The following is a 27,165-nucleotide window of genomic DNA, read 5'->3' on the forward strand; positions in this document are numbered from 1 at the left end:
AAGAAAGCGGACTGTTTAGCCAGCCTTGACATTAGGTAGGTATTCCCATTGACTTGTTCGATTTCAACGATGACCTAAGAAAAGCTCGTACCTACTTGCTTGTCAGAATGTAAAATAGATGGAATCCTATCCTCCAAACTTACACACTGATACCGAAGATACCATCGTATCCACCCCCGTCAGCTCAGGCAATACGTGCTGTTTCCGCACTTGGGGTAAAAGCCATGGGGCTATGGGTTCGAAATGGTACTTCTTTTCGAACGACTGGAGTAGAGCTTAATGAAGACACCCAATGAAAGCGGGAACTATGTTTCACACTTTGACAACCTCATCGGTATGGCAGGTCTGACTGGCCCTTGGCACGTAGACTAGGGGATAGCCGTTGATATTACATATCGAGGATGCGTACAAGAGTGTTTTACCACAGACAGAGATTCTTTGCCGTTTTTTTGCCTTTTTTGCCTTTTTTGCCTTTTTTATCATTATCTGTGTTTCCAGATGGAACGGTACCCAATATAGTTGCATAATTTGACGGGTTACCTTTTTATAGGTGATAAGACCTGCATCATGAAACTGACTGTCTGCAGCGGCCAGCGGCAACTGCCGTCGTATGATCTCGGACTGGCTGTAGAGTCCGACATTCCGGGGTGAATGGTGAGCCGTCTCAAATCCTTTGAAGGTGACTTAGATGGTGGCGTACAAGGGTCAGATTTCCCGAGCAGAGTACTTACGACTGCCTTACTAGTAGTATCTTATAGTGGCGTATGTCAGCTCCTCTGATGAACTGCACCAACGATATTTCTTTTATTTGCTTGAGACACTTGCTTTGGTAAAAATCACGTTGAATGGCCCAAGAAACGTATGATTAGATACCTAAGTAGTCCGTCTGTTTTGGTCTTTGAAAGTTTGTGGCTTCTGCAGACTCGTATTCAGTAGATGTCTCCATCATATCTTATACGATACGATGATAAGCCTCGCGGGGTCCAATTACACACACAGAGAGACCCCCAAATCCCACCATTTTCAAGATTGGCGCATATGGTGTTGAAACCTAGGTGCTTGGAAGGTGAGATGAGACCCATGCGGGATCCAGCCATGTGACATTGACATATTTCAAAACAAAAAGCAACTATGGATCGTGTGATTAAGATAGAATTCCATTTAAAATACAACCAGCGAATTTGAAAGCCATCCAATATTACAAACTTGCTTTGTTTTGTTTGCCAGCAGAACCCGTTAACAGGAGAGCCCGTTATTCAACGACTTCATACCTCCGCCCCCAAGAGGGCTGGCTTGTCATAAACCACGACCGAAACGGATTTAGGAGTCTCTGCCGTCGAGATGCTTTGCGTTCTCGCTCGTCGCGCTGCATGTCCATCCAGACAGTTGGGGTGATGATATGAGGGGGTGGTTGGAGGTAATCGGAGTCGGGGGTTATTTTGATGGCTTTCTCGACCTTTGATGTTTCTGTGACTGGAAATTCTGAAGAGAATTTCTCGACAGTTGTTGAGTGTAATATTGATGTATTGTCAAGATCTGTAGGTGGGCATGATATTGGAAATGCGACGGTGCCTGGCCTGGGCCTTTGGACCGCTATGTGCTCGGGATTGGCATGAAAACCCAACAGTTCGGATGTGTCGTTGTCCTTGAGAGTCTGGTCCGTGTGAGAGGACTGTGTATGTTTGTCTGCACACTCCACTCCCATTGACAAGTCGAACTTCGTACTCGTCGTTGTGGTCCCCGAGAGCGTAAAGTTTTGACAGAAGGCAGCGTATGACTGTTGAAGACGCATCTCTCTCGCTGCTTTCACATCAAAAGCTGGGCATTCCTCCTCAATTTCTTCGTGAATAGGGTCGTGTATTTTAACCTCATGAACCGGATGAGCTGGCGAGCGTAGATTATGTGAGTCAATATTTGTTGTGTCGTTGAGGCTTTTGAGATTCTTTTCGCTCAGCTGATGCTCTTGAACTCCGGCCCTGAGGATTGTGTGAGATATCCTCTTCGACACCCTTCTTGTGAGCTGGGAAACCGTGTTTCTTCGACGGAGGGCATGTCGTGGTTGCTCTATCGAATCTTGAGTAGAGAAGGTATCACTTGAAGCGAAGGAAGCATTGTCATTGACAATGAGGACATTAGGCATTTTGATATGAGTAGACTGATTCAAATGGTGATTGAGAGAGAAGAAGATCGAATGTCAGGCTGGGAATAAATAATTTCCCCAAACGTAGCAAACGGCATTTAATTTCATTGAGCAGGGGTCGAATGAAAGGAAGTTGAAATTGCAATATCCCATATAACGAGCAAGATATAGCGGTGAATCCTCATGAAGTATAGGGTAATCTGTACTTTGCAGATTGATTGCAGGAGAAGATAAGAAGGCCTAGATGCCCACGTAGGTACGTTTAATACAATTATGGTGGGACAGACCTTCTAAAGTAGGGGAATTTGGGATGAAATACTACCCTGTAAATCTAGATAAAGAGGTGCCTAGGCAAATATACACCCGCCTGTTAGGGTATCCCGCTACAGCAAGCCACCATGCAGACCGAATGCGGAAAGACGTCAGGGAGTAAAACTAGAGGTTGTAAACGTGCGATAAGGTCCTTAGGTTTGGGGAAATACTTTATCTCCAGATGTCCAAGAAATCCTCTCTATCCTGTAGGCTTTTCAAGCATACATAATACCTACATGTGTCGATAGTAAGGGTTCCAATCCACAGGACAAAGGGGCAATGAGACATTTCAAACCCCTCCATCCTGCAACGGCGCTACTCAGCCTAGTCTCGGATGTTGCGTCCAATGCACACCGGTGATCACTGGATTGCCTAACAAGGCTCCTATTGGTTATGGTTCAGATGGCTAGCATGTGGTCATGTCCGTGCGGCCGTATTCGATCCCGATACTCATTTGTCCACCTTTGTCCACAGTGAGACTGGTTCAAGCCCCAAGAGTTTAATTTAAAAGGTCAGACCAAATCACATGAATCTATATTTTGAAATATTTACAAAGCCCTTTTAAGGCAGGTATACATGTACCGGAAAGCAATGAAAGTACAGTCAGATTATCCAGACACGCCTTCACGCCCGAGGCCCCAGCGACCAACCTCACGCATAGCCTCATCACCACCTTCAGCCAGCCGTCCGTTGGTATTGGAGGGGTTGCTACTCCCCAGGACGCCAGCCACACATTGCCAGCCATTGCGGCCACCACCCCAGCGAAGGACTTCATTCTTGTATCGCTCGCCGGCGGCACGATCAGTTGCTGCCTGACCAGACAGGAAGACGTCCTGCCAGAGTTTGTTCGCGATCGCGCGGTCAAAGATATAGCTGTAGTACGTGGCACCGTAGCCATACAAGTGGCCGAAGAAGCCCTGCCAAGAGGTACGTGGCTGGACATTATTTGGGTCGGGCAGACTGGAATACTCAGAAAAGACTCGATGATAAATATCGGTGGAGTCAATGCCAGCTGAGCTGACTTCAGCTGGGATCGAGTGATATGCCTGGTCAACGAGCGCCATGAGGATCTGTGCTTCATTCTCAACGGCACCATAGATGGAACCATGCGCAGTGCGGTCTAGCTCCATACTCTGCATCATGCTCTCAGATAGAGGCTCGTCGGTCTTCCAGTGTCGCGCGTAGAGTCTCAGCACCTCGGGCGCAGTCGCAAAGCTCTCCATCAATACGGAGGGAAGTTCGGCGAAGTCCGTGGCGCATCGCGTACCGGAGATGGACTGCAGAGGCGTCTGGCCCAAGATGGAGTGGACAGCGTGGCCCATCTCGTGGAACAAGGTGCGAACACTCTGCTCACTCAAGAGAGTTGGCTGGCCGCTGCCATTGGCCTGAGGTTCCTGGAAATCACAAACGAGGGCAATGGTTGGGAGTTGGCGTAAAGTTTTAGTTTGCGGATCTACACCAGTGGCCATGCCGTCATTCGGGTGCGCAGACTCGTTCATAGAGGCGCACTCGGCGACCTCCTCTGCAGATATTTCGCGCGAGCAGCGCAGAGTAAAGTGAGCCGGATTAGGGTGTTTGCTCGGCCGTGTAAACAAGTCACAGTAGACCACTGCAATATGATTCTCCGATTCATCCACTACATCCAATCGACGAACGTCGGGATGCCAAGTCTCGCCAGGAGCTGCTTCATGCGGGACTAGACGCACACCATACAACCGGTCAAAGAGTCGAGACAGACCTTGCATCACCGTCCCCAAAGAAAAGAACTCATTGATCACACCCATATGACGAGAGCGACGAGCTTGGGAATACGCTAAAACGCGCTTGTGAACGTAGTACGCGTGGTCCCAGGGCCGCAGGGAGGAGCCTCCCTTCAAGTCCTGCAGCTTAGATAGCTCTTCCCGGACTGGACCCTGGTTGCTCGATACAAGCGAAGTCAAGAAGTTCGACACTGCTTCAGGCGTCTTGGCCATTTTGTCGCCGAGAGTCATGTGCGCAAAGCTATTATAGCCTGTAAGTTGTGCCAACTCTGCCCTTTTCACTAGAAGTTCCTCCAATCTTTGAATTTGGCGCTTGCTGGATGTTCGAGTGGCGAGATAGATGTCTTTGCGAACTTCTTCATCATGCACCGAGCGCAGAGCAAGTCGAGGGACAATTCCCATCGTCGGAACTGGCGCTTTTTTATTCCACCGCTTAATTTTGGAGATAACCATAGGATCCAATCCTTGGAGGCTGTTGGCGCCAAAGACCACCTGGGACCTTGCAGGCTCCGCGCCATTCATGAAATCGGAACCTAACTGGCTCACATCATTCGAGAGATTCACAAACCGCTGCCTAACATTGGGCGGCATATGAATTGCGGAGTTCGAGAAATCCTTGTTGAGGATCTGTGCCACGATCCGTTCTGCCTCGGTCCAGTATGATGTCACGTCGGGGTTGTTCAAGGCCTTATTGAGCTGTTCATGAAGCCCTGTGGTCGTGTTCAAAACATTCATATATTCAAACATAAGAGCCCACGCCTGCGTGGCTGCTTCTTGTATCCGCGGATCGGGGTGAATGGTTCGAATGAAATCGGACAGATCGATGACACGACACAGGAGATCGCTCAGCTGGTCAAGGTCTCGTGCTAGGGCCCTGTATTCTTCAACCGTCGAGGCGGCAAGCACCTTGGATACGATAGCCTGGCATCTCTGCAGCGAGACATTTGCGAATGTCCTAAAGCCCTCGGGGCTTGTGAGGTATTGGTTTTGGACCAATCCGGCTCGCTTTGAGATTGTGGTCGTGCGCTGCTGGGAGAACTCCTTCCAGAAGGGTTGGGAGTCAAAAACACGGCGTAGGGTATGGTCATCGGTCTTTTTTCTTGGTGCACTGTTATCAGCCGGTATGTACTCAAGCGATGTTGACGGAGAGGATGCGGCGCTCTCGAAGGCTCGATATTGAGGCCGCAGATGTAGGCATTTGCGACATGTCCATGTTCGTCGCAAAGGGCGAAGCATTGTAGATACTGTATCAAAAGCAGATTAAAACCATCGGAAATTGTGAATTCAAATCTCCTATTCAAAGAAACATAGAGTCAAGGAGAACGGGCAATGACGGAGTTTTCTGGAGGTTCCGCCGAGCCGAAGAATTCCCGTCTTGCTCCAACACGACTTTGCTTCATCCTCACTACCAGCTCCCCCCATTCTCTTCCCCCCCCCCCCCCCCCCCCACACCCTCAGGATGTCATTCCGGCCGATGTTGCAACAGGTATGCCTTTGTATAATTGCTTCCTTCCAAGTTGGATGCAATTGATTCCCCAATGTCCCGTTCCCATGCTGATTTGTGCCCAGCGGGCTGTGGCTCCGATCGCAGCCACTCTCCTTGCGGGAGGTATTGCTCTGTACCCCAAGAAGACAGCATTTGCAGAAGAGCCCCGAGATAATGTATGACCAGATCTGTTTCTAGCTCTATTGAATGTCTGAAAGGCTTGGTCTGACACACGACTGCTTCCCTAATATAGCGGAAACCTATCTACGATGACTTCCCAGCCGACATCCCTGAACACTCCAAGCCCTCCCAGGTTGCTGCACCTGCCACCCCCAAGCTGATCTCTGCGCCGGCTGCGCAACCAGCTCCCTCTTCACCCACCCCGACAGACATCCTGACCGCTCAGGTCCGACAAGCTCGCCTCTTCCTCTACTCACACTCCCTTGCCGCAGAGCAGGGCTTCAACAACTTCCTGTCTCGGGCCCTCAACATCGAAAACTGCTTTACCAACACCGTTGCTTCGCTCGCACCTTCTGCCGAGTCCGGCGAGCGTCTCCTGCCCGGCGGTGTCTACGTCGTCGTGGCCGCCATGGCCGGCTCGATTGTCTCGCGTAACCGTGGCATTCTCCTCCGCACTGCGTCGCCGCTTGCTTTCGGTACTGCTGCGGCCTACACTCTCCTGCCCGTGACAATGCGGAATGTTGGAGACTTGGTTTGGGAGTATGAGAAGAAGGTCCCCGCCCTTGCGGAGAAGCACTCGGCTGCCCGTGAGCGTGCGGAGCACATCTGGTACACCGGCGTTGCGCACAGCGGAATGGCGCGCCAGATGATGGAGGAGAAGATTGGTGACACCCGGAAGAAGTTGGAAGAGCTGGTGAGCAAGGGCCACTAAATATAGCCTGGCTGTTTGGGGGCTATTGCGCAGATTCATTTGTTGCATATGTACGCTTAGAACTCGTAGATCCGAAGACATACCCGGATTGATTCCTTTTGTTTGAATCGTTCAGTGATAAAGTAGGTGGCCTGACAAGAGCACCTATGAGCGTACGCTTGCACATGGGAATAGGTAGCTTGCGATCGACATAATTTGATTTCGTCATACTCTACATTAAATTGATTTCTGATTTCTCTAAACTATTCATTCTTCCTGAGCAGGCCCTGGTGATCCTTCCGGTGCGGGGCTCCCCGAGTGAGGGGACGAGACTCCTGCCTTTGGCGGCGGAGGTAGTGGAGTTCCATGTCGTGACGGCGCATAGTCTTGTGCCCGACTTTTCTCTTCACCCTCGGCAAAGTAATCATCAAAGGCTCTGTTGGGTGATGCCGCTGGCCGTGATTTCCCTGCACGACGGCTGGCGGGCGATCTGCCCTCTAACGGCGAAGCAACTCTTGCTTGAGCGGAGGCCAGGGGCGGCGGCGCCGCGATGTTTGCTGGGACCAGGAAGTTACCCGGCGGAGCTGCAATTCCCGGTACAGCGCTTGCAGGGCCACCAACCGGGGCTGCGGTGCCATCCTCGCGTGTCTCGAATACAACCTCCCCTGGTCCCTCAACCTCTTCTCCAAGTCCAATGGGTAGTCGGTGAAGAGCACCGTATCCCAACTCTGCACCAAGGGCGCCTTCGCCGCCCCAGCCTCTGGTAGGAACAAGCTCGACCTCGCGAACCACATCAAATTCGCTATTGTAAACCCACAGAAACAGCGTGCGATTTAAATGATCTTCGACCAACTCCCCGAGTGCTGACTCCCCTCTTAACGTCCCGCTGGGGGTTCCGATGATATAGTCTGAGTAAGGAAGCAGCCCAGCTCGGTATGCGGGGCTGAGGGGCGATGGAATTGCAATAACATGCCAGATGTTTTGTGTAGAAGAGAGGGGAGCAAGCTGCAGCGCGAGGCCGAGGGAGGGGTTCGTTAGCGGTATAGGATGAGTGACTGTGTGTGTTCGTTGACCCTAATACGATATAAATTTAGCTGGAATCAAAGGCACCGTCTTATTATCCTTACCTTCGCACTCCACACTTCGAGCGTCAAGCTTCCCCCGGCGCAATTTCGACATTCTGTCGCAAAGAGGTTCGGGTCTGGATCTTCCTGTATGTCAGTGTGAGCGATGCTATAATTCCGGGGATTATAATGGTACCATGTACTCACAATTGTATGACCGTTGATACCCACGATAAAGTCAAACCATGGCTCTAGAGGCAGTTCTGGGTCTTTGTTGCGGAGGACCTGGAAACCGAATGCATTGTCACTGGGGCCGTTGCGAGGCTGCTGGCCAGGCTCCCCGTCTAGCCGGCCGATGAAGCGATTTAATGCGCCGAACATAATTATCTGCTATAGTTCAGATTGAGAGAGGTGATCGAATGATGAATAAGGAAGCTGTGGTCAGGTGTGTTTACCTCGGGGCGAGCTGGCCAGATACACATGTGCAAACCGTGCAAACACCACCCATCTTTATCAGTTATCGAGAATCGATCATCTCGCTTTATCGCTGCACTGCATCATGGCAGACGAAGACGCGCCTCCAGAGGTGCATCACTATAGCAGTTTGCACGAGGTGCCATGGGACATCCAGAAGTAAGTGACATTGTCATTGAAAACTATCAATGCTAACTCAATTACTAGCTACTGGGCACAACGATACCGGATATTTTCCAAGTACGATGATGGTGTATGGTTGACGGATGATGCTTGGTTTGGCGTCACACCAGAACCAGTCGCCAAGTTCGTGACTCTTTTCTATTACACCAGACTTCCTACTAATATTTATTTAGCGAGATAGCTTCACAGATTGCCAAGTCAGCGCCTGCTGGGCGCAGTATTCTCGTGGATGCCTTCGCTGGCGCAGGCGGAAACACCATTGCATTTGCCTTGACCGGAAAATGGAAACGAATCTACGCGATTGAAAAAAATCCCGCTGTCCTCAAGTGCGCAAAGCATAACGCGAAAGTCTATGGAGTGGAGGACAAGATCACTTGGTTCGAAGGCGATTGTTTCGAGATTCTCAAGAATCAACTTAAAGAACTGGCGCCATACAGTGTCGTCTTTGCCAGCCCACCGTGGGGAGGTAAGTGTCACCATCTCTTTGCTTCCGTGGCATAAACTAATTGTAACAGGCCCAGGATATCGTTCAGATCAGGTATTCAACCTGAAGACCATGGAGCCATATTCCCTCCAAAGATTGTATGATGAATACTCAGTCTTCAGCAAGCACATGGTTCTCTACATCCCAAGGACCTCTGATTTGAAACAGATTGCAAAGCTGGTTCCTGAGGGTGAGAAGGCTACAGTAATGCACTATTGCATGGAGGGTGCAAGCAAGGCATTGTGTATTTTCTATGGGGATTTCAATGTGTCATGACTTATGCTTGCTATTCATCTGACAATAATTTCAAATGTATTTTTACTTCCAAATATGTATAATTTTTTTTCTATTGTTTTTCATTGTATTGAAAAAATCCTATTGAATCCTCAAGTATTGAACTTATTGAACTTCAGGCAACGAGCTGATTACCTTATCGGGTTAGCGTGGCCCGTCCCTTGCGCATTATCCTGAGAAACCCGTTTTCTCTCTTCGACCACCTGTCCGACACGCCCCTCCTCTTCTCCTCTATCCTGCGCGACCAGAGCCACGGCGAAAACCACATCCAAATTGCAGTCTCGCATAATACCCAGATGTGCATATTCTGAATCGCGTTGTCGCCTTGTCTGGCTCGCGCCTACATTCTTAGCCTTCGATTTCTCTCACCAACCTGTTGGATCTAACGCTTTCTTCATCTACAACACGCTTCTCACCTTGAACACAAGCATACTTGCCCATCATGCCTCACGCAACACCGAAGGCCCCGGATGGGGATGATACCGATTTCGACGATGTGATGCGACAACTGAACAACTATGAAGATAACGGCCCCTCTCTAGATTTCCTGTCGCGTGATCTGGAAGTTGGTGAAAAAGCCGACGATGCAATCGACTACGAGGATTTCGACGACGATGAACTTCCAGAGGAAGAGGATATCGGACGCCCAGCCCCAGCCTTGCCTGCAGTGGACGACAATCAAGATCCTTTCGCGAATCTGGGCTCGGACGATGCCGCTCTTTTCGGAAACGGCGATGATCTCTTCGGTGACCAGGGTGAGGGAGCTCAAACCCAGGATGACAATCTCGATGACCTCTTTGGCGAAGGTTCTTTTTCGCCGCCTCCTGCTGGACAGGATGATTCTACCCGTGGCCTTTTCGAAGACGAAGAAATGCCCTTAACAGATGCTCCCGTCGACCTACCACCCATCCCGTCAGTCCCGGAACCGCAGCCAGAGCCACCTATGATGGAGGAAGATGACTTCCCGGATGATGACAGTATTCTATCGGAAGACATGAATCCTGTGGAACTCCGCGCTTGGAAACTTCAGCAGCAGTTGTTCGCCATGTCAGGCGTTGAAAACCCACCTGCGCCGCCCGAGAACCACGAAGAGCTTTTGCATTCCTTGTTTCCCTCGTTCGACCGCAACACTCTTCCACGTTGGCTCGAGTTGATTCCCCACAAGAAGGCTATCTTCATTGGAAAACAACCGACCAAGCCGCCTAAGCCTGTCTTGCCCACGAAAGTGAATATCGAGCTGGCGGCTGACCATGAGCGTACATTCCGAACCGGTCAACCCCTGAAGCGTGGGCTTGATCATGAAACTCTTGGCTTGGTGATGATTACACAGTCGGACCGCGAAGAGGAGGGGGAAGAGGCGGAGGAGGATACAAAGGAAGACATTGACCTGGATGACATGGACGGAGATGAAGTGCTGCCGGGTGGCTTCACCATGCAGGATCTTCGAACGATTTGTGTGGACTGGGATGTCAAGGATGATGTCTCCTGCATTGAACCGGAAGAGATGCCATTGGCACAAAGAAAAGATGGTAACTTTGATGAGGATGAAGCAGATTGGCTCATGGAAACTGAGAGTCCAAACAAGAAACGAAAGACCGGCCCAACTCCGATGGATGTCATTGCTCTATCACATATTGATATCCCACTATTGGATGACCCGGAACAAGCCACAATGAAAGTCGCAAAAAGAGTCACAATTGACCTTAATGATCCGAACATTCTTGTCGACGAATTAAGAGCGGATGCCGTTGCAAACAAGCCGAAGCACGCCGCTCCTCGCACTAGGGATGAAGTAGACCTCAACCTGACGCGACGTCTCACCCAGCGATACAACATTTCGAATGATCAAGCATACGACATGCTCAAACAGAATCATCAGAACAAGATCCGCAGTACTCTTGGCAACGTGACACTCGAGCACGCTTTGCCAGCCCTGCGCTTGCAGTGGCCCTACTACAAGACTGAGTTGGCCAAGGCTGAAGCTAGATCTTTCCACCGACCTGCTATGGCCTTCCGGCCTGGGCAAACCGCTTGGTTCAAGAACCCGGTTCAGCTTAGACGCAAGCACTTACGTGGTAAAGATGCGAAAACTGTCTATGATTCTACAAAGGCATTGTCAATGGGAGACAACTCCAATGTCTTGCTGGTAGAGTACTCCGAGGAGCAGCCTATGACGCTGGCCAACTTTGGAATGTGCAACCGTTTCATCAATTATTACCGACGAAAGAACATTGATGATCCCACTCGCCCAAGGGCAGATATTGGTGAAACAGTTGTTCTCTTACCTCAGGATAAGAGTCCCTACTCAATCTTTGGCCATGTTGACCCTGGCGAAATTTCCCCCGCAATCTCAAACTCTATGTACCGAGCACCGCTATTCCCGCACCAACCCAAGTCAACGGACTTCCTCGTGGTCCGCAGCACCACTGGAGTAGGTGGCAGTGACTATTGCCTGCGCAATATTGAGAATTTCTACGTCGCGGGACAGCAATTCCCATCGGTCGACATCCCCGGACCGCATTCACGCAAGGTGACAACTGTCGCCAAGAATCGCATGAAGATGCTGGTGTATCGTTTATTGAAGAAGAGCCCGGATGAGCGACTCGCGATCAGCGATGTTACCGCTCACATACCAAATACTACGGATATGCAGAACCGACAGAAGGTCAAGGATTTCCTTCAACACGACAAAGATACTAAATATTGGAAGCCACTGGATCCAGTTCTCCCAGACCAAGACACAATCCGCTCGTGGGTCCAACCCGAAGATGTTTGTCTTCTGGAATCAATGCAGATTGGACAGCAGCATCTCCACGACACCGGTTATGGCAACGATGCCGAGACTGGCGGGGAAAACGAAGAAGATGAAGAATTCGAGAGCTTCGAGCAGCAGATGGCTCCCTGGAAGGCAACTCGCAACTTCCTGTTAGCCTCCCAAGGCAAGGCTATGTTGAAACTCCATGGCGAAGGAGATCCCACCGGCCGTGGCGAGGGCTATAACTTCATCAAAACAAGCATGAAGGGTGGGTTTAAAGCTATCGGCGAAAGTGTTGAGGATAAGCTGGACGCACAGCGACTTAAGGAGCTTGGAGGTCACAGCTACAATGTTGCCCGCCAACAAAGATCATACGAAACATCCATTCGTCGGATTTGGGATGCTCAAAAAAGCAGCTTGTCCTCCACCATTGAACATTCCGACCAGGAAAGCGACGTGGATCAAGAAGAGGAATACCAGTTCAACAAACCAACACCCCGATCCGAAGCACCAACACCTGGGCCATATCGTCGTGACGATGAGACAACAAGTCAGTTCAGCAAAATGAGTTTCAACAGCCAACGCGGTAAAGTGTTGCGCATCACCCGCCAGGTCAAGCTAGACAACGGCGAAATCGTGGAGCAGGAACAACATGTTTTCGATCCCCGAGTGATCAGACACTATATCCAACACCGTCACCACAACGAAGCCATGCACACAAAGCTGGAATCTCTCCAGCCTACAGGCGATCCAGAAGTGGACGCCCGCAACAGGAAGTTGATCGAAGCCGAGCTCGGCCGTCTCAACCGCAACAAGGAGCGTCGGTTTGCCCGCGAAAAGCAAAAGGGCATACCTCGCTCTGGCGATCCGGACGGCAAGCCTGCTGGTACTCAGCGCAAGTGTGCCAACTGCGGCCAGGTCGGGCACATCAAAACAAACAAGAAGCTCTGTCCACTGCTCAATGGTACTATGAAGCCCGAGGATCGTGTCACGGATTCGGCTTTCTCCATGAGCGCGCCGGTTCTGTGAACTCAGTTCGCTTGTTACTGCCACTTGTGCACGTTTCTCCTTAATTATTTCCCCCCTTAAATCCATCTACTCCGAACTTGATACCCCTGAAAAGCTTCCTGTCCTGAATTTGCTCTCCGATACCCCGGTTTCCTGCCCATCAGATGTGATTTGAAACCAAACATAAGTGCCTGCTTCCTGTTGTTTGTATGAATTTCCCCTCCGTTGTTGCTTTTCCTTTTGGGTGTTTCACTTCGTTCATCTTTGATGAAGTATCATAGGAAATATTATGTATTCAACCTGATAACGAACTTTTTTTGTACACAGTAGGCTAATATCGGTCCATAATAATATATTCATTCCTAAAGATACATAAGAGGGAGAGTGGAGTGAAGAGTGTGGTTTGAAGGAGGGTGAACGGTGTGAGGGAATGATGTGCTATACAAGATGAAAAGAGGGTTATGTAGGTATGTCTGACCCCCCAAAAGGACGATGGGTTGTCGAATGAATGGAAATATAACAATAGCCAACAGGTTTGTTCCAAATCGAGTAGGGCGTCAACTCGCCATACCACGGCTTTGCTTTGTGTAGTCACGATGTATACAGGCCGTCCAATTGACCTCGGGCATACGGTTGACGCCCTTGCGATGTGCTGAAAGCCAAAGCAACGTCGTTGGGTCGCCGGTATGTATACCCCAGAAAAGCCCCCTTTTTGCGAATGTCCAAGACTGTCTTGCTCATCTGTTTGTCTCGAAGGATTTTATCACGGGGCCGCTTCTTCTCCTTTTTCTTTTCAGCGTCTTTCGCCTGCTCCTGTGCTGCACGTGGGGTAGTCTCAGCAACTGGTGGCTCAGTGTCCTTCACTGGACTTATTTCTTGATTCGCAGGGGCGATCTCGTCAGGCTCTTGGTCAGCATCCTCCGAGTCAAAACCAGCATTCTCCGCAACGTCGCCAGGCAACTTCCAGTCATCAAAATATCTAGTGTCTTCCCAGTTCCTGACCCTAGGGATCATTGGTGGCTGGCACATGTGGAGATCTTGCCATCGGATACCTCGGAAGAACGGATGGATCTTGATGTCTGCTGCATCGTTGGGGTATACGTAGTAGCTCGCGATGTTTCTGTACCGCGGGTCCATGGAGTACAGCATTTGAGTTGAGACAGGACGTCCATTAAGTATATCATTGGCTTGGTACTTGGGAGAGCACAGGCGATATTCGCGCTCTTGGAGAATCCTGGTAACCAGGTCCATGGCATCCTGGGAGACTAACTTGTCCGTTGATTTCTCTCGTGGAAATCGCAGAGTTCTTGAGTGTTGCTTCAGAAGTTTCAGAATGCAATGTTCAGAGCAAAGGGAACTAAGGAGGTACTTACAAGGATCTTGATCTTTGTATCGTGGCGATTTTCACAAGCAAAGGGAGTAAAACCGTATAGACACTGAAATCGCCATGAGAATTTGATACACACAAAACGGGAATGTCGAGCGGCCTACCTCGTATAGAATGATACCCAAGCTCCACCAGTCGCACCGTCCGTCATACATTTCACCGCGAATGACTTCAGGTGCCATGTATTGACTGGTTCCAACAACACTTTTTGCGAATCTGCGTCGCCCCTTGTTGTCTCGCCAATCCAGCAAACTTGTCGAGGATGGTCCATGAAAAACATAGTCATTCAGACCGTGCAATTTTATTTCAGGCGCGAGCTCTTTCGCCTCGGCAACCTCCTTCTGGTCTTCGGAATCACCCTTGACATCAATGGCAAGTTTCTCCAGCAAGGAGTAACGATGGCTGTTATAATAAGCTTGATCGTGCGACCAATGCCCATTGAAAGCCAGACCGAAATCGGAAATTTTCAAATGGCCCGACGCAGAGATGAGGAAGTTATCAGGCTTGACATCGCGATGAATCCAGCAAAGTCTATGTGCCTCCTCAATGCACAATATCATTTCGGCGACGTAAAATCGTGCCCAGTCCTCGCGGAGCGTATCTTTACGGATCAGTAGCCCTAAAAAGTCACCCCCAACCATGTAATCCATCACAAGATACAGATTGTTGGCATCCTGAAAGCTGGTGATCAGAGGAACAACCCAACGAGAGGTCTCAGAGGCAACAAGGAAATCTCTTTCTGCGCGAATATGGCCTTCCTGGGAGTTGCGGATCATCTCTGCCTTTTTGATGACTTTCATGGCATATACCTCCTTTTTTTCGCCGGTCATATACCTTCGCCTGGTTTGTTTGGCACCCTCTACAGCAGACATTAGAACCCCAAGAGGATTCGATCTGGAGTGGACATTGTTGTCTGTGAGAGTCAGAGGGTCATCTTCATGGGAACTCTTTAAATCGGAGCCAATATCTCGAACAAGACGCACAACACCAAAGCTTCCTTTCCCCAGTACCTTTATGGGTTTGTACCCTGCGACAGATATGGCGCTTTCGCTTTGAGTGCGGTATCGATTTGATTTGAGCACACGGCACTGTCGTAGATAATCGTTCTCTCGCAAGACCCAGTTGTGTCTTGTCATCAACCGCTCCTCGGGTGTGAGCTCAAACGCATATATATGCTGCTCCAATTCGAGCTGACGTTGTTGTCGGGGATCTCTGTTTTGGAAAATGGAGTTGAAGTATGTTTCCAAGTAAATCTTTGCCACTGATGTCGCTTCCACCGTTTTGATTGACGGCGATAAAGTGATTGTATTGGGTTCTGAATGACTGGAAGTTTCATTAATCTCAGAGAGAGAGGGCCAGTGCACCACTGCAGTTTCGTGTCCATCGTGCAGCTTGTCTTTATCCGAGGCAGGCGACGGCCCTCCGGATGTGAGCGGAGTCAGTGGAGTTGACTTCCCACCAGCAGGAGACGCACCACTACTGGGGCTGGTTGATGGGTCTGAGCTATCATTGGCACCATCACTCTGTTTACTCAGATCGTCTAATACTGGAGAATTGATCTGCAAGATACTTGGTCTTGAACGAAGATGCGCACGGCGTATGACAGTGGGCTGGCCAAACGCTAGTGAGATCTTATGCGAAAAGCGATTGACAAATTTTGGATTTGTTGGGCTCCGTTGCTCAGTGACAGTAGTTGATATCGAGTCCTGACCTGTGGCATGCTGCTGCACGTCGTCGACAACAGCTAATTCGCCCTGACTCTCGGGTGATGGTCGTAGGTCGGGTAGGGGCTCAGAGAATGTTTCAACCCCTTCGGTGGGGGCACTGAGCGAAGGAGTGGCAGGTAATGGTTCACTTTGTGGGGACTCGACTGCAGTGAGATACCCTGGGCTATCATCGCCATTACCACATGGGGAGGATGGGTTCGAGGGATCTGGGCTTTCGTCGCCAGCCTGTACGGAATCACCGCAATCAGTGTCGACACTAAACCCTTTGTTACCTGCGACAGAGAATTAGTAAATGGTATATAGAAAGAAAGACATCACTCACTCTTGGATGAACCACGCAAGCCCAGCAACAGTAAAATCTTGGAGCCACTGCGAGTCAAGCGAACCCTAAGCCGATCTTTCCCCCCTGGGATAATTGGCTCTGATGCCGGGCTTTCTGTTGTCCCAGAATCAGTTGGAGATGTGTTGGACTTTCCAGAGACGACGTCTTTAGTTGGGATCCAGAGATTGAAAAGACTTCGTCGAGTTGTATCTTTCTTACTGGAGGTTGTCATCTTTGCCTCTCAGAATGAATGATGAACATTTGTAGACCTTAACAATATATTGAATAGATGCATGAAGCATAAAGCATAAAACCCCAATGTGGTGAAGTACTCATGTTATTAGGGCTGGCAACTACGCAAGAGGGCAAGCACCACCCAGCTTTCTGTATGGACTCGATGAACAGAGACACCAACGTGCATGAGATAGGTACCCATGCATGAAAATATAACCAGCCTAACATAACACAGCCACACCACATGACAATCTAGAGGCTCAAGACACGGGGGTGGTTGGTATCAGAATCTCCTCGTATTCCCCTATTTATTGTGTTTCCCACTCATTCTGGACAGTAGAACAATCCTTTTGATTTATCTTGAAAGGAATCTTTGTATATGGGAATGTATCATCATTCAAGCCCAGCTCGCCCTCGTGACGAGTTATACATGACCAACACCATCTCCGAAGACCTGAGCAAAGACGTTTCACAGGAGCAACCGATTCCTGCTTCGTTTGGAGGGGGACCTCCACCTCCATTTGATGGTACATCTTACATTCCAAACCCTAGAACGAAGCAAGAAGATCAGAATAACCAGGACTACTCATTACTGATGCTGCAAGAACGGGAGAACGTCGCTCGACAATACAAGATGGCTGTGTCCAAGGGCAGCCGATACCAAACAGTACTCGAGCCTGATATCCCTGTCCCTTCTTTCGGGCCGTCGGTAGTCAACAACCAAAACATGCCAGGCCCTTTCCTGCCGGGTCCTGTCCCTTATCAATATTCCCAAGACCCGGTGTATGAAAGAAATGCCCCTCACGGTTCTGCAAGGCACCGAATTCAGAGTCCACAGTCTGTGGAATCATACGATATGGATCCGCAGTATTCAAACACCGTTCGTTCAGACACATACACTCCTCATAGCCAAGGAAGTGTCTCTTTGTCGGAGGCCAATGACCTCAAGGCCCAAATCGCAGCTCTTCGAGACAAGGTTCGGGAGCTGGAAGGAAAACCTGCCCTGCCCATAGCATCAAAGTATCAGATCCTTTATCGAATTGAGAAAGATGGCACATATCCGAGTGACAATCACATGGACGACAGTGACGGTGGATTCAACCCTAGGCACAGAGAACGCAGGCCCAGGTCTAGGTCGAGATCTTGGTCCAGGTCTCCATGGATGGGGATTTATACCGACCCCCCTGAGCTCATCCAGCGAAACATGGGTGCGCCATATTTGCGCTGCAATGATTCACTGGTCAACTTCGAGCTGTACCTCGCTCTCAACAGAGACATATCTTTTGTAGTGTTCCGAAACTACAAAAGAAGGGCTGAGCGGCAGTCATCGAACACAAAGTATGGCAAACCAGAACCATTCAGCGAGACCATTTTCCCAGTATCTGAAGATCTCAAAGACGTCATCGCAGATTTCCTCAGGGGCAAAGAGTTTCAATCCATGCAAAACAACTACCGGGACAAGGGAGAGGTCCCGTCACCTTATCTCTTCGTCTACCATAACCGGGGTGGTGGAGAATCAGAAATCAAAGGAGGACTGAGCTCTGAGGCACAAAGACAATTTGACCTCTTCATGGACTATGTCCAAGAGGCTTGCGGCAAAGAGTACACTGCAGCAGACCTGCTTTTTGAGAAAGGTAAAATTCGTCCCGAATACGTTCAATATCTGTTCAAGCCCAACCAAATCCTGGTTTCGCACCAAAACAAGGAGCATATAGGTTTTGTAGCCAGGGACTGGCCATCTCAAAGCCCAGACATTGATGGCACCAGCAATGCTTGTTGGTGGATCAGTGCCCAGACCTGGGACTTTGATGGCGACTTTTATAAATACCGGACTAGGCTCAGTTTTGAGATGCCAAAGCCACAGCGTGCCATGGAGATGCCGTCGTCGCCGGAAGTGGAGTATTTGTCGTACGACTCTAGCCTTCCTCTAACAAACAGTGACATAGACAAGGAGTGTGCTATCACGGACCTTGCGGTATTCCCAATCAAGTATGCTCCTGATTTTCTCATCCAGAAGCTTCAGCGCCGTGGGGAGATTTTCTGGACATTCCGCACACAGAAGCATGTGTCCTATCAGGCGACCGAGGAAGAGAATTTCCAAACCATGGTATGTGTTTATTGTCAACCTTCCATGATGAGTCGAATTAACCATTGCTACTAGGCCGACGACCGATACATTATAGATATGAAGACGTACAAAAGACTGCATCCAGACACGACCGGGTATTTGCGTGACACCCCACGCAAAGACACACTCGACGACCGAGCCATGGCCAGAGATCAACCCCCACCAGAGCCGTTCAGCATGCTGATGCCTCCGAGGGTGACTGGATTCAACCTCCGGCGCAAGAAATGGTTCGATCTCTCCGTCGACCGCATCTCGCATGTCGAATGGAACAAAGACGCCTTCGACAGTCTAGCCATCGACTCCAAATCCAGAGACCTTATCGAAGCACTGGTGACCAACTACGTCGAGCCTGAATACTCCGCCGATCTGATCGCTGGAAAAGGCAATGGGCTTATATTGCTTCTGCACGGTGGGCCAGGAACAGGCAAAACACTGACTGCAGAGAGTGTGGCTGAGATAGCTGAGAGGCCTCTTTACCGAGTCACATGTGGCGACGTCGGCACCAAGCCAGAGGAAGTGGAGAAGTACCTCGAATCCGTGCTACATCTGGGCAAGATCTGGAACTGTGTAGTCCTGCTCGATGAAGCAGATGTTTTCCTCGAGCAGCGCGGTCTGGAAGATCTGAACCGGAACGCACTAGTATCGGCATTCCTGCGTGTGGTGGAGTATTTCGAGGGGATCCTGATATTGACCACCAACCGGGTAGGCACGTTCGACGAGGCGTTCAAGTCGCGCATCCAGCTCGCACTGCACTATCCTCCTCTCGGCGAGGAGCAGAGACGAATCATTTGGAATACTTTTATCAAGCGGCTAGATGGGTTTGATGAAGATGCAATTGACGTTAAGAATCTTACGGGGAGCTTGGATGTGCTTCAGAGGGAGAAATTGAATGGTCGGCAAATTCGGAATGCCATCACCACTGCTCGTCAATACGCGAAGTGGAAAAGGGAGGTTCTCACGTATGATCATCTCAAGGATGTGATTGAGGTATCTGCGAAGTTCGATGACTACTTGGAGAACATTCACCGTGGTGGTATCATGCAGTTTTGAGCGCCACTGAATCAAAATTTGTGTCTGGATAGCGTGTTGAGGGAAGAATGGCCAGAATGTGACATGAGCTGTAGTAGGATATTTGCAATTGAACGCGATTTGACTTTGTGACTCGTGAGCTACATTCATACTGTGCTTAAAAGCTGAATGTAGATGGGTCATTAGGGAGATTGGACAAGGCCTAGAAACGCATTGTGTTAATAGAGGGTTTGTATAGACGATTGGCATTCCGTACTCGCACTCGTCAAGGAAAGCCTAATACATACCCATGAGTCAAGCTGAGCCCACCAGATCGATCCCTCGAGGCTCTCAAGGAAGCCTGCATCGTCTCCCGTATTCACCCCCAAATCGGATGGTTGCATCATGAAATCAACTGCCTGGGCGTCAAAGAGGACCGATTTTACATCCGCATTCTGGGAAGCCTCTCCTGAGCCATAGAAAGTATCATTTTCTCTAGAAAAATGAGCCCGAGATTCAACAGGAAGCCTATTGGATCCGATCTGCCGATGAACCTCCCGTCTCAGCTCCTCCAGAATAATCCCGTAGCGACGGCTCGGACAGTTCTTGCGCGTGGCTTCAGCAAGGTGTTGTTGACAAGTTTCAGCGAGAGAAAAGAGCTGGCGCAGTTTGTCTGAGTCATCGGGACTTCCGACTGAAGAGACAGAGGCTGAGCTAGATCCACCCAATGACTTCCGGTGCTGTTGGATAGTATGGATGTAAACGACCAAAACAGCACAGAAGCATACGTAATGCGTGAACCAGAAGGACTGGATCAGCACACCCTGATGCGCGAGACCATCAGTCATTGTCATGATGTCCTCGGCAGCCTGGATGCATTTCTGCACGTGCGAGCTGATCATCGGGTGCGGGATTGTGGGTCTGCGACTGAGGTCTGTGAAATCGTTCAAGAGGAACGAGCGAGTGACGTGGATCATGGCGTGCGAGTAGGCGAGTTGGAGGACTTGGCTTTGGCGGCAGAGGGGCGGGATTAAACTAGTTGGGTGAACACTGTTGAATAAAGGTGGGACGGTTTCTTTCCATTTTTCGAGTTCCGAGGTTAGGCGGATTGCGGTCTCGAGGGGGGAGTCTCTCGAGAGTGTGTTTATGCTGTATAGTTGGCGGGATATATCGCCCAGGATACGACCAAGTCTGGGTTTGGTGTTAGGTGCCCAGGTACTATATGACACAACTACAGGGTAGGTACGTGGGACTCACCGATAATGAAGTACAGAGGCAATCATCATGCTGTCCGTGGATCCTGTTCTTCGCGTCGGATCATCTTCCAGTAGATCTTCGTCGTTCGTCTCGTTCGGTAGTTCTTGGTCGATGTCCTCATCGTGGAGCAGTCGAGGTCTTCCGAACATAATGCTTAAATATTTGTCTAGAGTGTATACACTCCAAAAGATGCGCTTGCGGAGCTCCAATTCTAGATAGGAGCACCCGTTATTCAAGGCTTTGGCTGGCCGTTTCCTGTGCAATCCGAGTGCAGTCACAATCTGCATTGTCGTGCCGAATGAGTACCAGCATTCGTTGGCCCGGGACGATGACAGCAGATATAGGCATTGGCCCAGCCGGGCCTGGATGGTTTCCAGTCGCGGCGGCCCTGACTCAAGAGAAGACATGTATTTCGACGCCGCATACCATCGCTCACTGTAATTTCTCAGTATAGCTAAGTTTCTGACTACACCAAGAGATTACTAACCTTTCTAGCCTTTCGCCCCTCCCACCAGGCATCCCCCCGGGCTTCATTTCAACGAACAAAGTAGTCACAGCAATGATCATGAGAACGATAGCAGTCCGAGCAACCATATTTCCCACAGGAAGATTGGAGAGGCCGATGTTATTTTGGTAAACCTGCCTAGTCCACTCTTCCACATTGCCCCTGTGCACAAACCGGTAAGTCACCATAGTGTAATCAAAGTAAATCTCCACCAGCTCCAATGCCTTTTCCAGAGACGGGAGGGTAAAATCCACCTCTTGGGGATTGGAGTAGGGCTTATCGCCAAACATAAAGACAGCTGTATTCCGCGAGGATTCATTTTGGAGTTCATTTGGATAGTGCGTCGTTTCATCTTGATGCAGACGACTCCATACGCGATTGATAAACGATACGCCGGATGAAGGGCCGAGGTAATTACCCTCAAAATCCGTTGAGCCTGGCTCTGGTGAGTTACGCGATGATACCACATGCTGGTGCTGGTTTGGTTTTGGAAGTAGATTGTCGGTCACAGTCGAGTCCCGACCATTTCCCGGTAGATTGGGGCTGGTGGAAGTGTGCCCATCCATATCATCAAATGTACGACGCGCAGTCGGAGTCAATGGACTCGGCGATGCAGGAAGAGGGTCTGGCGGTAACCCCCGAGAGTATGCGGCGTTGTATTTGCATGGCAGTGACAGTCGTGTACATCTTTTGCATGGTAGGGTACCAGTACACCTTGTTTTCTTTACTTTGCATGAGTCACAGGCTCTGGTGATTTTCTGGCGATGTACAACACCATCTTTTAATGTGTCGGATGCTTTCCTCTTGTTAGACGGCAATTCTGTTGAGGTTTCATTTAGCTTGATTGCGGGCCGAGATTGCAGGGCAACGCTAGTGGTTGTCATATCGAGATCGGCAGGACCCAGGGAATTAATTCCCGAATATAGAAAGGAGATAGAGGTACGGGTTAGAAAGGAGAAGTATCCGGGGGGAAGAGGGGGGGGGGTATGGGAAAGGATAGGATCTCGGCAAGTCTCCGGTCGCGGGAATACCTCCACCTCCCCGGATTCTCATATACGAACGACGAAAGCTACGGTTATCAAGATCATCTCCCTATCGAGTTTTCATCGGGTAAAAGGCTGTTGAGAAGTTGAAATGAAATTGAGTCTATTAAGAAAACCTTGGAATTTTGATAAAGGTAGTCTATGAGGATGGCCCCGGATTATTTGCCTAGATACCGCCTTCTATATTCGGAATATCTCGACTATATATGTTCACCCGAAGTCAAGGCTTTGGGACATGGGTTAAGTTGTCTACTCAGAAAGATGGCGAATGTGACGAGTAAACATGTCAGGTCAATTGATGCGAAACTCCAATATATAAAAAAAAGAAATCCCGTTTGCTCCGAATCCACAAACACCGCGGCGTGTAACTCCAACCCGAGAAACAAAGTCTGAAGGTGACAAGCTAGAACTGGGTATCTTTGGGTATATTCACTGTCAAGGTATGTCGGGCCTCTCTGCAATTTTTGCGAGCTATCATAAGCCCCTTCTGGGATGGCAAAGGATATGCAACAAAAAGAAGATATAACTAGGGTTGGGGTAAGAGAATAGGGACAGTCTGGTTTCTTTTGCGAGATCTCAATCTGTCTCGAGATATGGCAATAAACATAAAGATGGAGCTGGTCACACGGCTAGAAGGAATAATATGTGACGGCTGATATGGCCTACTCCATCTCCGAGAGAGACACAATAACAGCTATGAAGGCAACGCTATGAAACAACCAGGTTCGTTTGGTCGTTTGAGGATTTGGGGTCGAGAAGATTTGGCAGGGCGGATTCGGGGGAGGACGACGTAACGCTAGCACATATTCCTCCAGGGATGCGTATATTGCCCGAGGAGAGATTGGGTTAACTCAGCCAGGGGGGTTGAAGTAATTGCCCATGTTATTGTTCGGAGTGATGTTTAGGTTTAGGTGTGAGTCGTGTGTGCCTGAAATGTGGGAGTTGGTTTGATGATCATCTTCCAATAGACGGGTAAGAGAATCTCGAATCTCTCCAGGGGTTGATCCCGATCGTATGGTATTGACGATCAATTGCACCGTCGGACCGTCACTGTCTCGGATAAGGCCGATGAGATCATCCAGAAATGACCTGAAATGGTCCAATTGATCCTGAATTCGCTTGGCGGATGCCTTGCGGCGTCTGTCGGCGGCTTCATCAAAGACACATTCGCGGGCGTGGGTTGAACATTCGGTGCAATGAGGTGGGCCGGTACACTAGTAGAATAATAGAAAAAGATCATGTTAGATTGATTGAATTCCAGTATAGATTAGGTGAAAGGGGGGGGGGAAGATAGAAAAATAGGAAGCGCAAGTGAATGTGTACCCTAGTCCGGCGTTTTTGACACTCCGTACAAGCTGTCGATGCTCGCCTCATCCGTTTCTCTTCTGGGGCACTTCCGCCAGGACTTCCTGCTCCATCTCCGCCTTCCCCTCCACTTCCACCGAGCAGCCTGGTGCGAGGTGCAAGAGGCCTATAGCCTCTGAGTGTCTGTTCACTCATTAGAAAAATAGCAAATCAGAAACCCAACTCTCTGTCTGCCCAACCACCATTTGAAAGCATGATAATCAAGCAAATCACACGGATCATAGAAAGAATTATAGAATGGAGAAAGAGAGAGAGGGGCCCTGGGGCCGCGCTAGACCTATGCAGTTAATTCTGCACTGTGCGCCTAGAGAGGGAAATGAGGGCAAAGTGGGGGGGGAGGGAAATAGATATAATAAGGAGAGAGAGAAAAAAAAGAAAAGAATAATTCAATAAGAAAATAACAGGGAAAGAATTGAGAAAAAAATAGAAAAAAAAGGGAAAGGGATCGAGTGGCGGATGTGGGCCACCAAAGCTGGCATGTCCCCAATATAAGCAACTAAAAGATGTTAGAGACGCTTTAAAAACAGAATAATACTTCAAATATCAGAATTAATCTTCCTAAAAAAAAAAAAATCAGGGCAATTTTAATCTCTACTAGTGGTGGAAAGGAAGAGGGGGGGGGGTTAATAGTAGGCCGGACTTTTGATAGCCTATGTACAATGTAAATGAACAGAGTAGATTAGAAATAATTTCCTTATATATTGTCTATATAAATGTACCTTTGACAATTTTTTACGTTGATATATTCTTTATTAGCCTTATGTCCTTTCAGTCCTATCCATAACCCTAATTCATCGACCCCGGAGTTATTTTCCGGGGTAAATGATAGGCTCGAGATCCAAACATGAAATCATCAGTGAATCTATCTAGGTATGATCGATATCACTTAAACGTCATTGGTTAATCTGATTGGCTATATACTTTTTTTTCTCCCGGGTTCCTCTTACTGTGAATATGTCCTTTTACGTTGAGATCGATCTCTTGACCTCAGATTTTGTCGATCGGAAGATCTAGAGTCCGATGGATTTCCCTTTTTTTTTTTTTTTCCCTGAAGAATCTATTTTGTATGCGCAAGGTTCCGGGTGATAACCCTAGTTTCCGATATGCATATACATGTCCTTAAATATTCCTAAAGATTTGGGGACGATTTGCAAACCCTACTAGGCAAAGCGTCGAATCCCCACTATGGCCATTTTGCCACAGTAAAGTCATCTGGAACGTGCAAATCATATAATTTCTAACCTTTTGACATACCGTGGAACCTATATAGTGAACATCTGATCATCTGAATATACAATCAACGAGAGGAACAACTATATACAATGGTTTTTCAACTGGGGCTCTGGGGCTTTATCGCTCAACCACGGTTTACTTGGGTCACTAGAATCTTGACATGTGTCAATTTGAATTCCCAATTGTGTATTTCGTACGCAATATAGGAAGTATGTGCATTCTCGCCTAATTGTATACATCAAGTACATAAGGTCATATGTGATTTCAACAGGAACACCTGTGGATATAACAAGTGGGCCCTACTTTCGGGGAGTGATACAGCCTTCCAATGACAGGTGGGCCATAACTGGTTTTGGCCAGTTCCATCGTCGAGAACGAGGCAATCTCAATCTTGTTCCTGACTTACTTGGACTTCACCGGATGCTGTATACACATCTTCTGGCTCTTAAAAATTTGTTTTTTTTTTTTTTTTTTTTAAAAAAAAAAGATCAGAAAAAAAAAAAGGATGAAGAGAACCAAAATCTGTCTTCGCGAACTTAGACATAGCTGTTACCTTGGTGTCCACTGATTCCCGGGAGAATACTTCCACACCATATGATTTGTCTCTCGTGCAAAAACTTTGACAGCTTCCAAGAAGGTATTCTATCTCAATCATGGCTCAGATATGGAGTCAAGCGTCTATGACTGCAGGGATGTGAAGAACCGTTGCAACCCTGCTCCTCCACTGGTCCAATCTCGTCTATACATGGAGTGCCTACTCGGTATAAGCGAATTAAAGCACGGAGTATGGTAGTTGCATAGCTGCAATCTCTGCAATCTTACTCCATGTCAACACTACATACTCCGTACCACACTCTCCCTCCAAATATCTCCACTATCCCAACCCCCGTGCTTCTACTCCGTACCACGCACAGCTCTTGCGCCCGTTCACCGACCTTCGGCGCCCCAACAAGTACGTGGCCCCTCGAAACCACTTAGATACTCCTGCCTTACTCCCTACGGAGGAGTAGTACGGCCATGCAAGGAAGAAAGCTTCCCAAGTTGCCCTCGAGCACTCATCCGCAATATACCTTACTAGACCGTTACATTGTTGCCCTAACGTACTGTATCTCGGCACTAAGGAGAGCGGGGCCAGCATATGAAATGGCAATTACGTGAAAAAAGGGAGGAAAAAAGGAAAAAAATGAAAATCCAACACCATATTGGGTACAGAGTTCGGATTACGGATACTGCCCGTACCCACTCCATTACCCCCAGCGCTCCTTGATAGGATAGATGACCCTCAAGGAGCGGTCAAAATTGGGATTCGCCACGGGATTCGCCTTAGCTTAGGGCTATGTTACCTTACGGTAGGTACTTCGGCGCTTGGCCAGGCACAACGCCTGTAAAACATCGAGCACACAAACGCAGACCCATCTCCCCAGGAAAACTTTTCCCCGAGCAAATGTGAGAGCTGGTTGGCTGACTAGACAGTAAGCAATTCGTTTTTCCCGCAGGTTCTGACACTAAACGGAGTACGGGAGTACGGTATGTATCATTTAGATCATCTCTTCCTGATTGGTTCATGCTGCAATATCGGCCTAGCGATGCTCGAACTGAGTATCGCGCACCTGGGGATGATCCTTCGAACCACTGTGGTGGTAGCCAAACATTGGAGGGCATGGTTCCCTGATATTTCAAATTCCGGTACTCCGTACCTTTGATATACCTGACTCGCACGGCTTACAGTAGCTTCGACCATCAATTTCACATTACCCCGGTTCATTGGAAGCTCATACACTAGTTTCTACCTATATCAACACTTCTCATAACCCCAGAAACAAAAATGGAAACAAAGAACTAACACAAACTCCACACCAACCCCCACTCAATCTATGGCTGTATACCTCGGACGCTGATGCCAGCAAAAGCACACGTGCACCAACGATGAGTTTGAAACTGACAGGGGTATCGATTGATCAGCTCGATACGTTGGGCATCAAGGATAGAGACGGTCAAGACTGAACCGAGAGCGAGAGCGATATAGATTTTTTTACCGAGATCGATTAACTTTGAACCTGCGGATCGGCTACAGTATACAACATATAGAGTGACTGGATATGTGATACAACGTATGAATGCGAAG

At 48.9% G+C, this 27,165-nt stretch overlaps 10 protein-coding genes across 10 annotated transcripts; 4 read left to right on the forward strand and 6 right to left on the reverse strand.

Moving 5' to 3' along the window:
- Nucleotides 1–1,252: 1,252 nt before the first annotated feature.
- N7517_001857 (uncharacterized protein) lies at nucleotides 1,253–2,140 on the reverse strand (the record flags this gene model as incomplete). The annotated part of the gene is made up of 1 exon (XM_056719587.1): nucleotides 1,253–2,140. The coding sequence occupies one exon, from the start codon at nucleotides 2,138–2,140 to the stop codon at nucleotides 1,253–1,255; it is 888 nt and encodes a 295-aa protein (XP_056583722.1).
- Nucleotides 2,141–3,060: 920 nt separating this feature from the next.
- Nucleotides 3,061–5,448, reverse strand: N7517_001858 (mitochondrial intermediate peptidase; the record flags this gene model as incomplete). Its single annotated transcript, XM_056719588.1, has 1 exon — nucleotides 3,061–5,448. One exon carries the CDS (start codon nucleotides 5,446–5,448, stop codon nucleotides 3,061–3,063), a length of 2,388 nt encoding a protein of 795 aa, XP_056583723.1.
- A 223-nt stretch (nucleotides 5,449–5,671) lies between these two features.
- N7517_001859 (MICOS complex subunit MIC26/MIC27) lies at nucleotides 5,672–6,590 on the forward strand (the record flags this gene model as incomplete). Its single annotated transcript, XM_056719589.1, has 3 exons — nucleotides 5,672–5,698; nucleotides 5,782–5,874; nucleotides 5,952–6,590. 3 exons carry the CDS (start codon nucleotides 5,672–5,674, stop codon nucleotides 6,588–6,590), a joined length of 759 nt encoding a protein of 252 aa, XP_056583724.1.
- A 246-nt stretch (nucleotides 6,591–6,836) lies between these two features.
- N7517_001860 (uncharacterized protein) lies at nucleotides 6,837–8,014 on the reverse strand (the record flags this gene model as incomplete). The annotated part of the gene is made up of 3 exons (XM_056719590.1): nucleotides 6,837–7,643; nucleotides 7,697–7,780; nucleotides 7,841–8,014. 3 exons carry the CDS (start codon nucleotides 8,012–8,014, stop codon nucleotides 6,837–6,839), a joined length of 1,065 nt encoding a protein of 354 aa, XP_056583725.1.
- Nucleotides 8,015–8,192: 178 nt separating this feature from the next.
- Nucleotides 8,193–9,050, forward strand: N7517_001861 (RNA methyltransferase; the record flags this gene model as incomplete). Its single annotated transcript, XM_056719591.1, has 4 exons — nucleotides 8,193–8,266; nucleotides 8,315–8,413; nucleotides 8,464–8,756; nucleotides 8,806–9,050. 4 exons carry the CDS (start codon nucleotides 8,193–8,195, stop codon nucleotides 9,048–9,050), a joined length of 711 nt encoding a protein of 236 aa, XP_056583726.1.
- A 460-nt stretch (nucleotides 9,051–9,510) lies between these two features.
- Nucleotides 9,511–12,852, forward strand: N7517_001862 (DUF3591 domain-containing protein; the record flags this gene model as incomplete). Its single annotated transcript, XM_056719592.1, has 1 exon — nucleotides 9,511–12,852. The coding sequence occupies one exon, from the start codon at nucleotides 9,511–9,513 to the stop codon at nucleotides 12,850–12,852; it is 3,342 nt and encodes a 1,113-aa protein (XP_056583727.1).
- A 570-nt stretch (nucleotides 12,853–13,422) lies between these two features.
- On the reverse strand, nucleotides 13,423–16,499 carry N7517_001863 (uncharacterized protein; the record flags this gene model as incomplete). The annotated part of the gene is made up of 3 exons (XM_056719593.1): nucleotides 13,423–14,137; nucleotides 14,372–16,217; nucleotides 16,268–16,499. The coding sequence occupies 3 exons, from the start codon at nucleotides 16,497–16,499 to the stop codon at nucleotides 13,423–13,425; spliced, it is 2,793 nt and encodes a 930-aa protein (XP_056583728.1).
- A 387-nt stretch (nucleotides 16,500–16,886) lies between these two features.
- Nucleotides 16,887–19,679, forward strand: N7517_001864 (ATP-binding protein; the record flags this gene model as incomplete). Its single annotated transcript, XM_056719594.1, has 2 exons — nucleotides 16,887–18,608; nucleotides 18,663–19,679. 2 exons carry the CDS (start codon nucleotides 16,887–16,889, stop codon nucleotides 19,677–19,679), a joined length of 2,739 nt encoding a protein of 912 aa, XP_056583729.1.
- Nucleotides 19,680–19,815: 136 nt separating this feature from the next.
- N7517_001865 (Zn(II)2Cys6 transcription factor) lies at nucleotides 19,816–22,283 on the reverse strand (the record flags this gene model as incomplete). Its single annotated transcript, XM_056719595.1, has 4 exons — nucleotides 19,816–19,860; nucleotides 19,946–20,828; nucleotides 20,895–21,329; nucleotides 21,382–22,283. The coding sequence occupies 4 exons, from the start codon at nucleotides 22,281–22,283 to the stop codon at nucleotides 19,816–19,818; spliced, it is 2,265 nt and encodes a 754-aa protein (XP_056583730.1).
- A 1,010-nt stretch (nucleotides 22,284–23,293) lies between these two features.
- N7517_001866 (Zn(II)2Cys6 transcription factor domain-containing protein) lies at nucleotides 23,294–23,942 on the reverse strand (the record flags this gene model as incomplete). Its single annotated transcript, XM_056719596.1, has 2 exons — nucleotides 23,294–23,656; nucleotides 23,766–23,942. 2 exons carry the CDS (start codon nucleotides 23,940–23,942, stop codon nucleotides 23,294–23,296), a joined length of 540 nt encoding a protein of 179 aa, XP_056583731.1.
- Nucleotides 23,943–27,165: the final 3,223 nt, after the last annotated feature.

Source organism: Penicillium concentricum, assembly GCF_028827145.1.
Source record: "Penicillium concentricum strain IBT 3081 chromosome Unknown utg000001l_segment0_segment0, whole genome shotgun sequence".
Lineage (NCBI taxonomy): Eukaryota > Fungi > Ascomycota > Eurotiomycetes > Eurotiales > Aspergillaceae > Penicillium > Penicillium concentricum.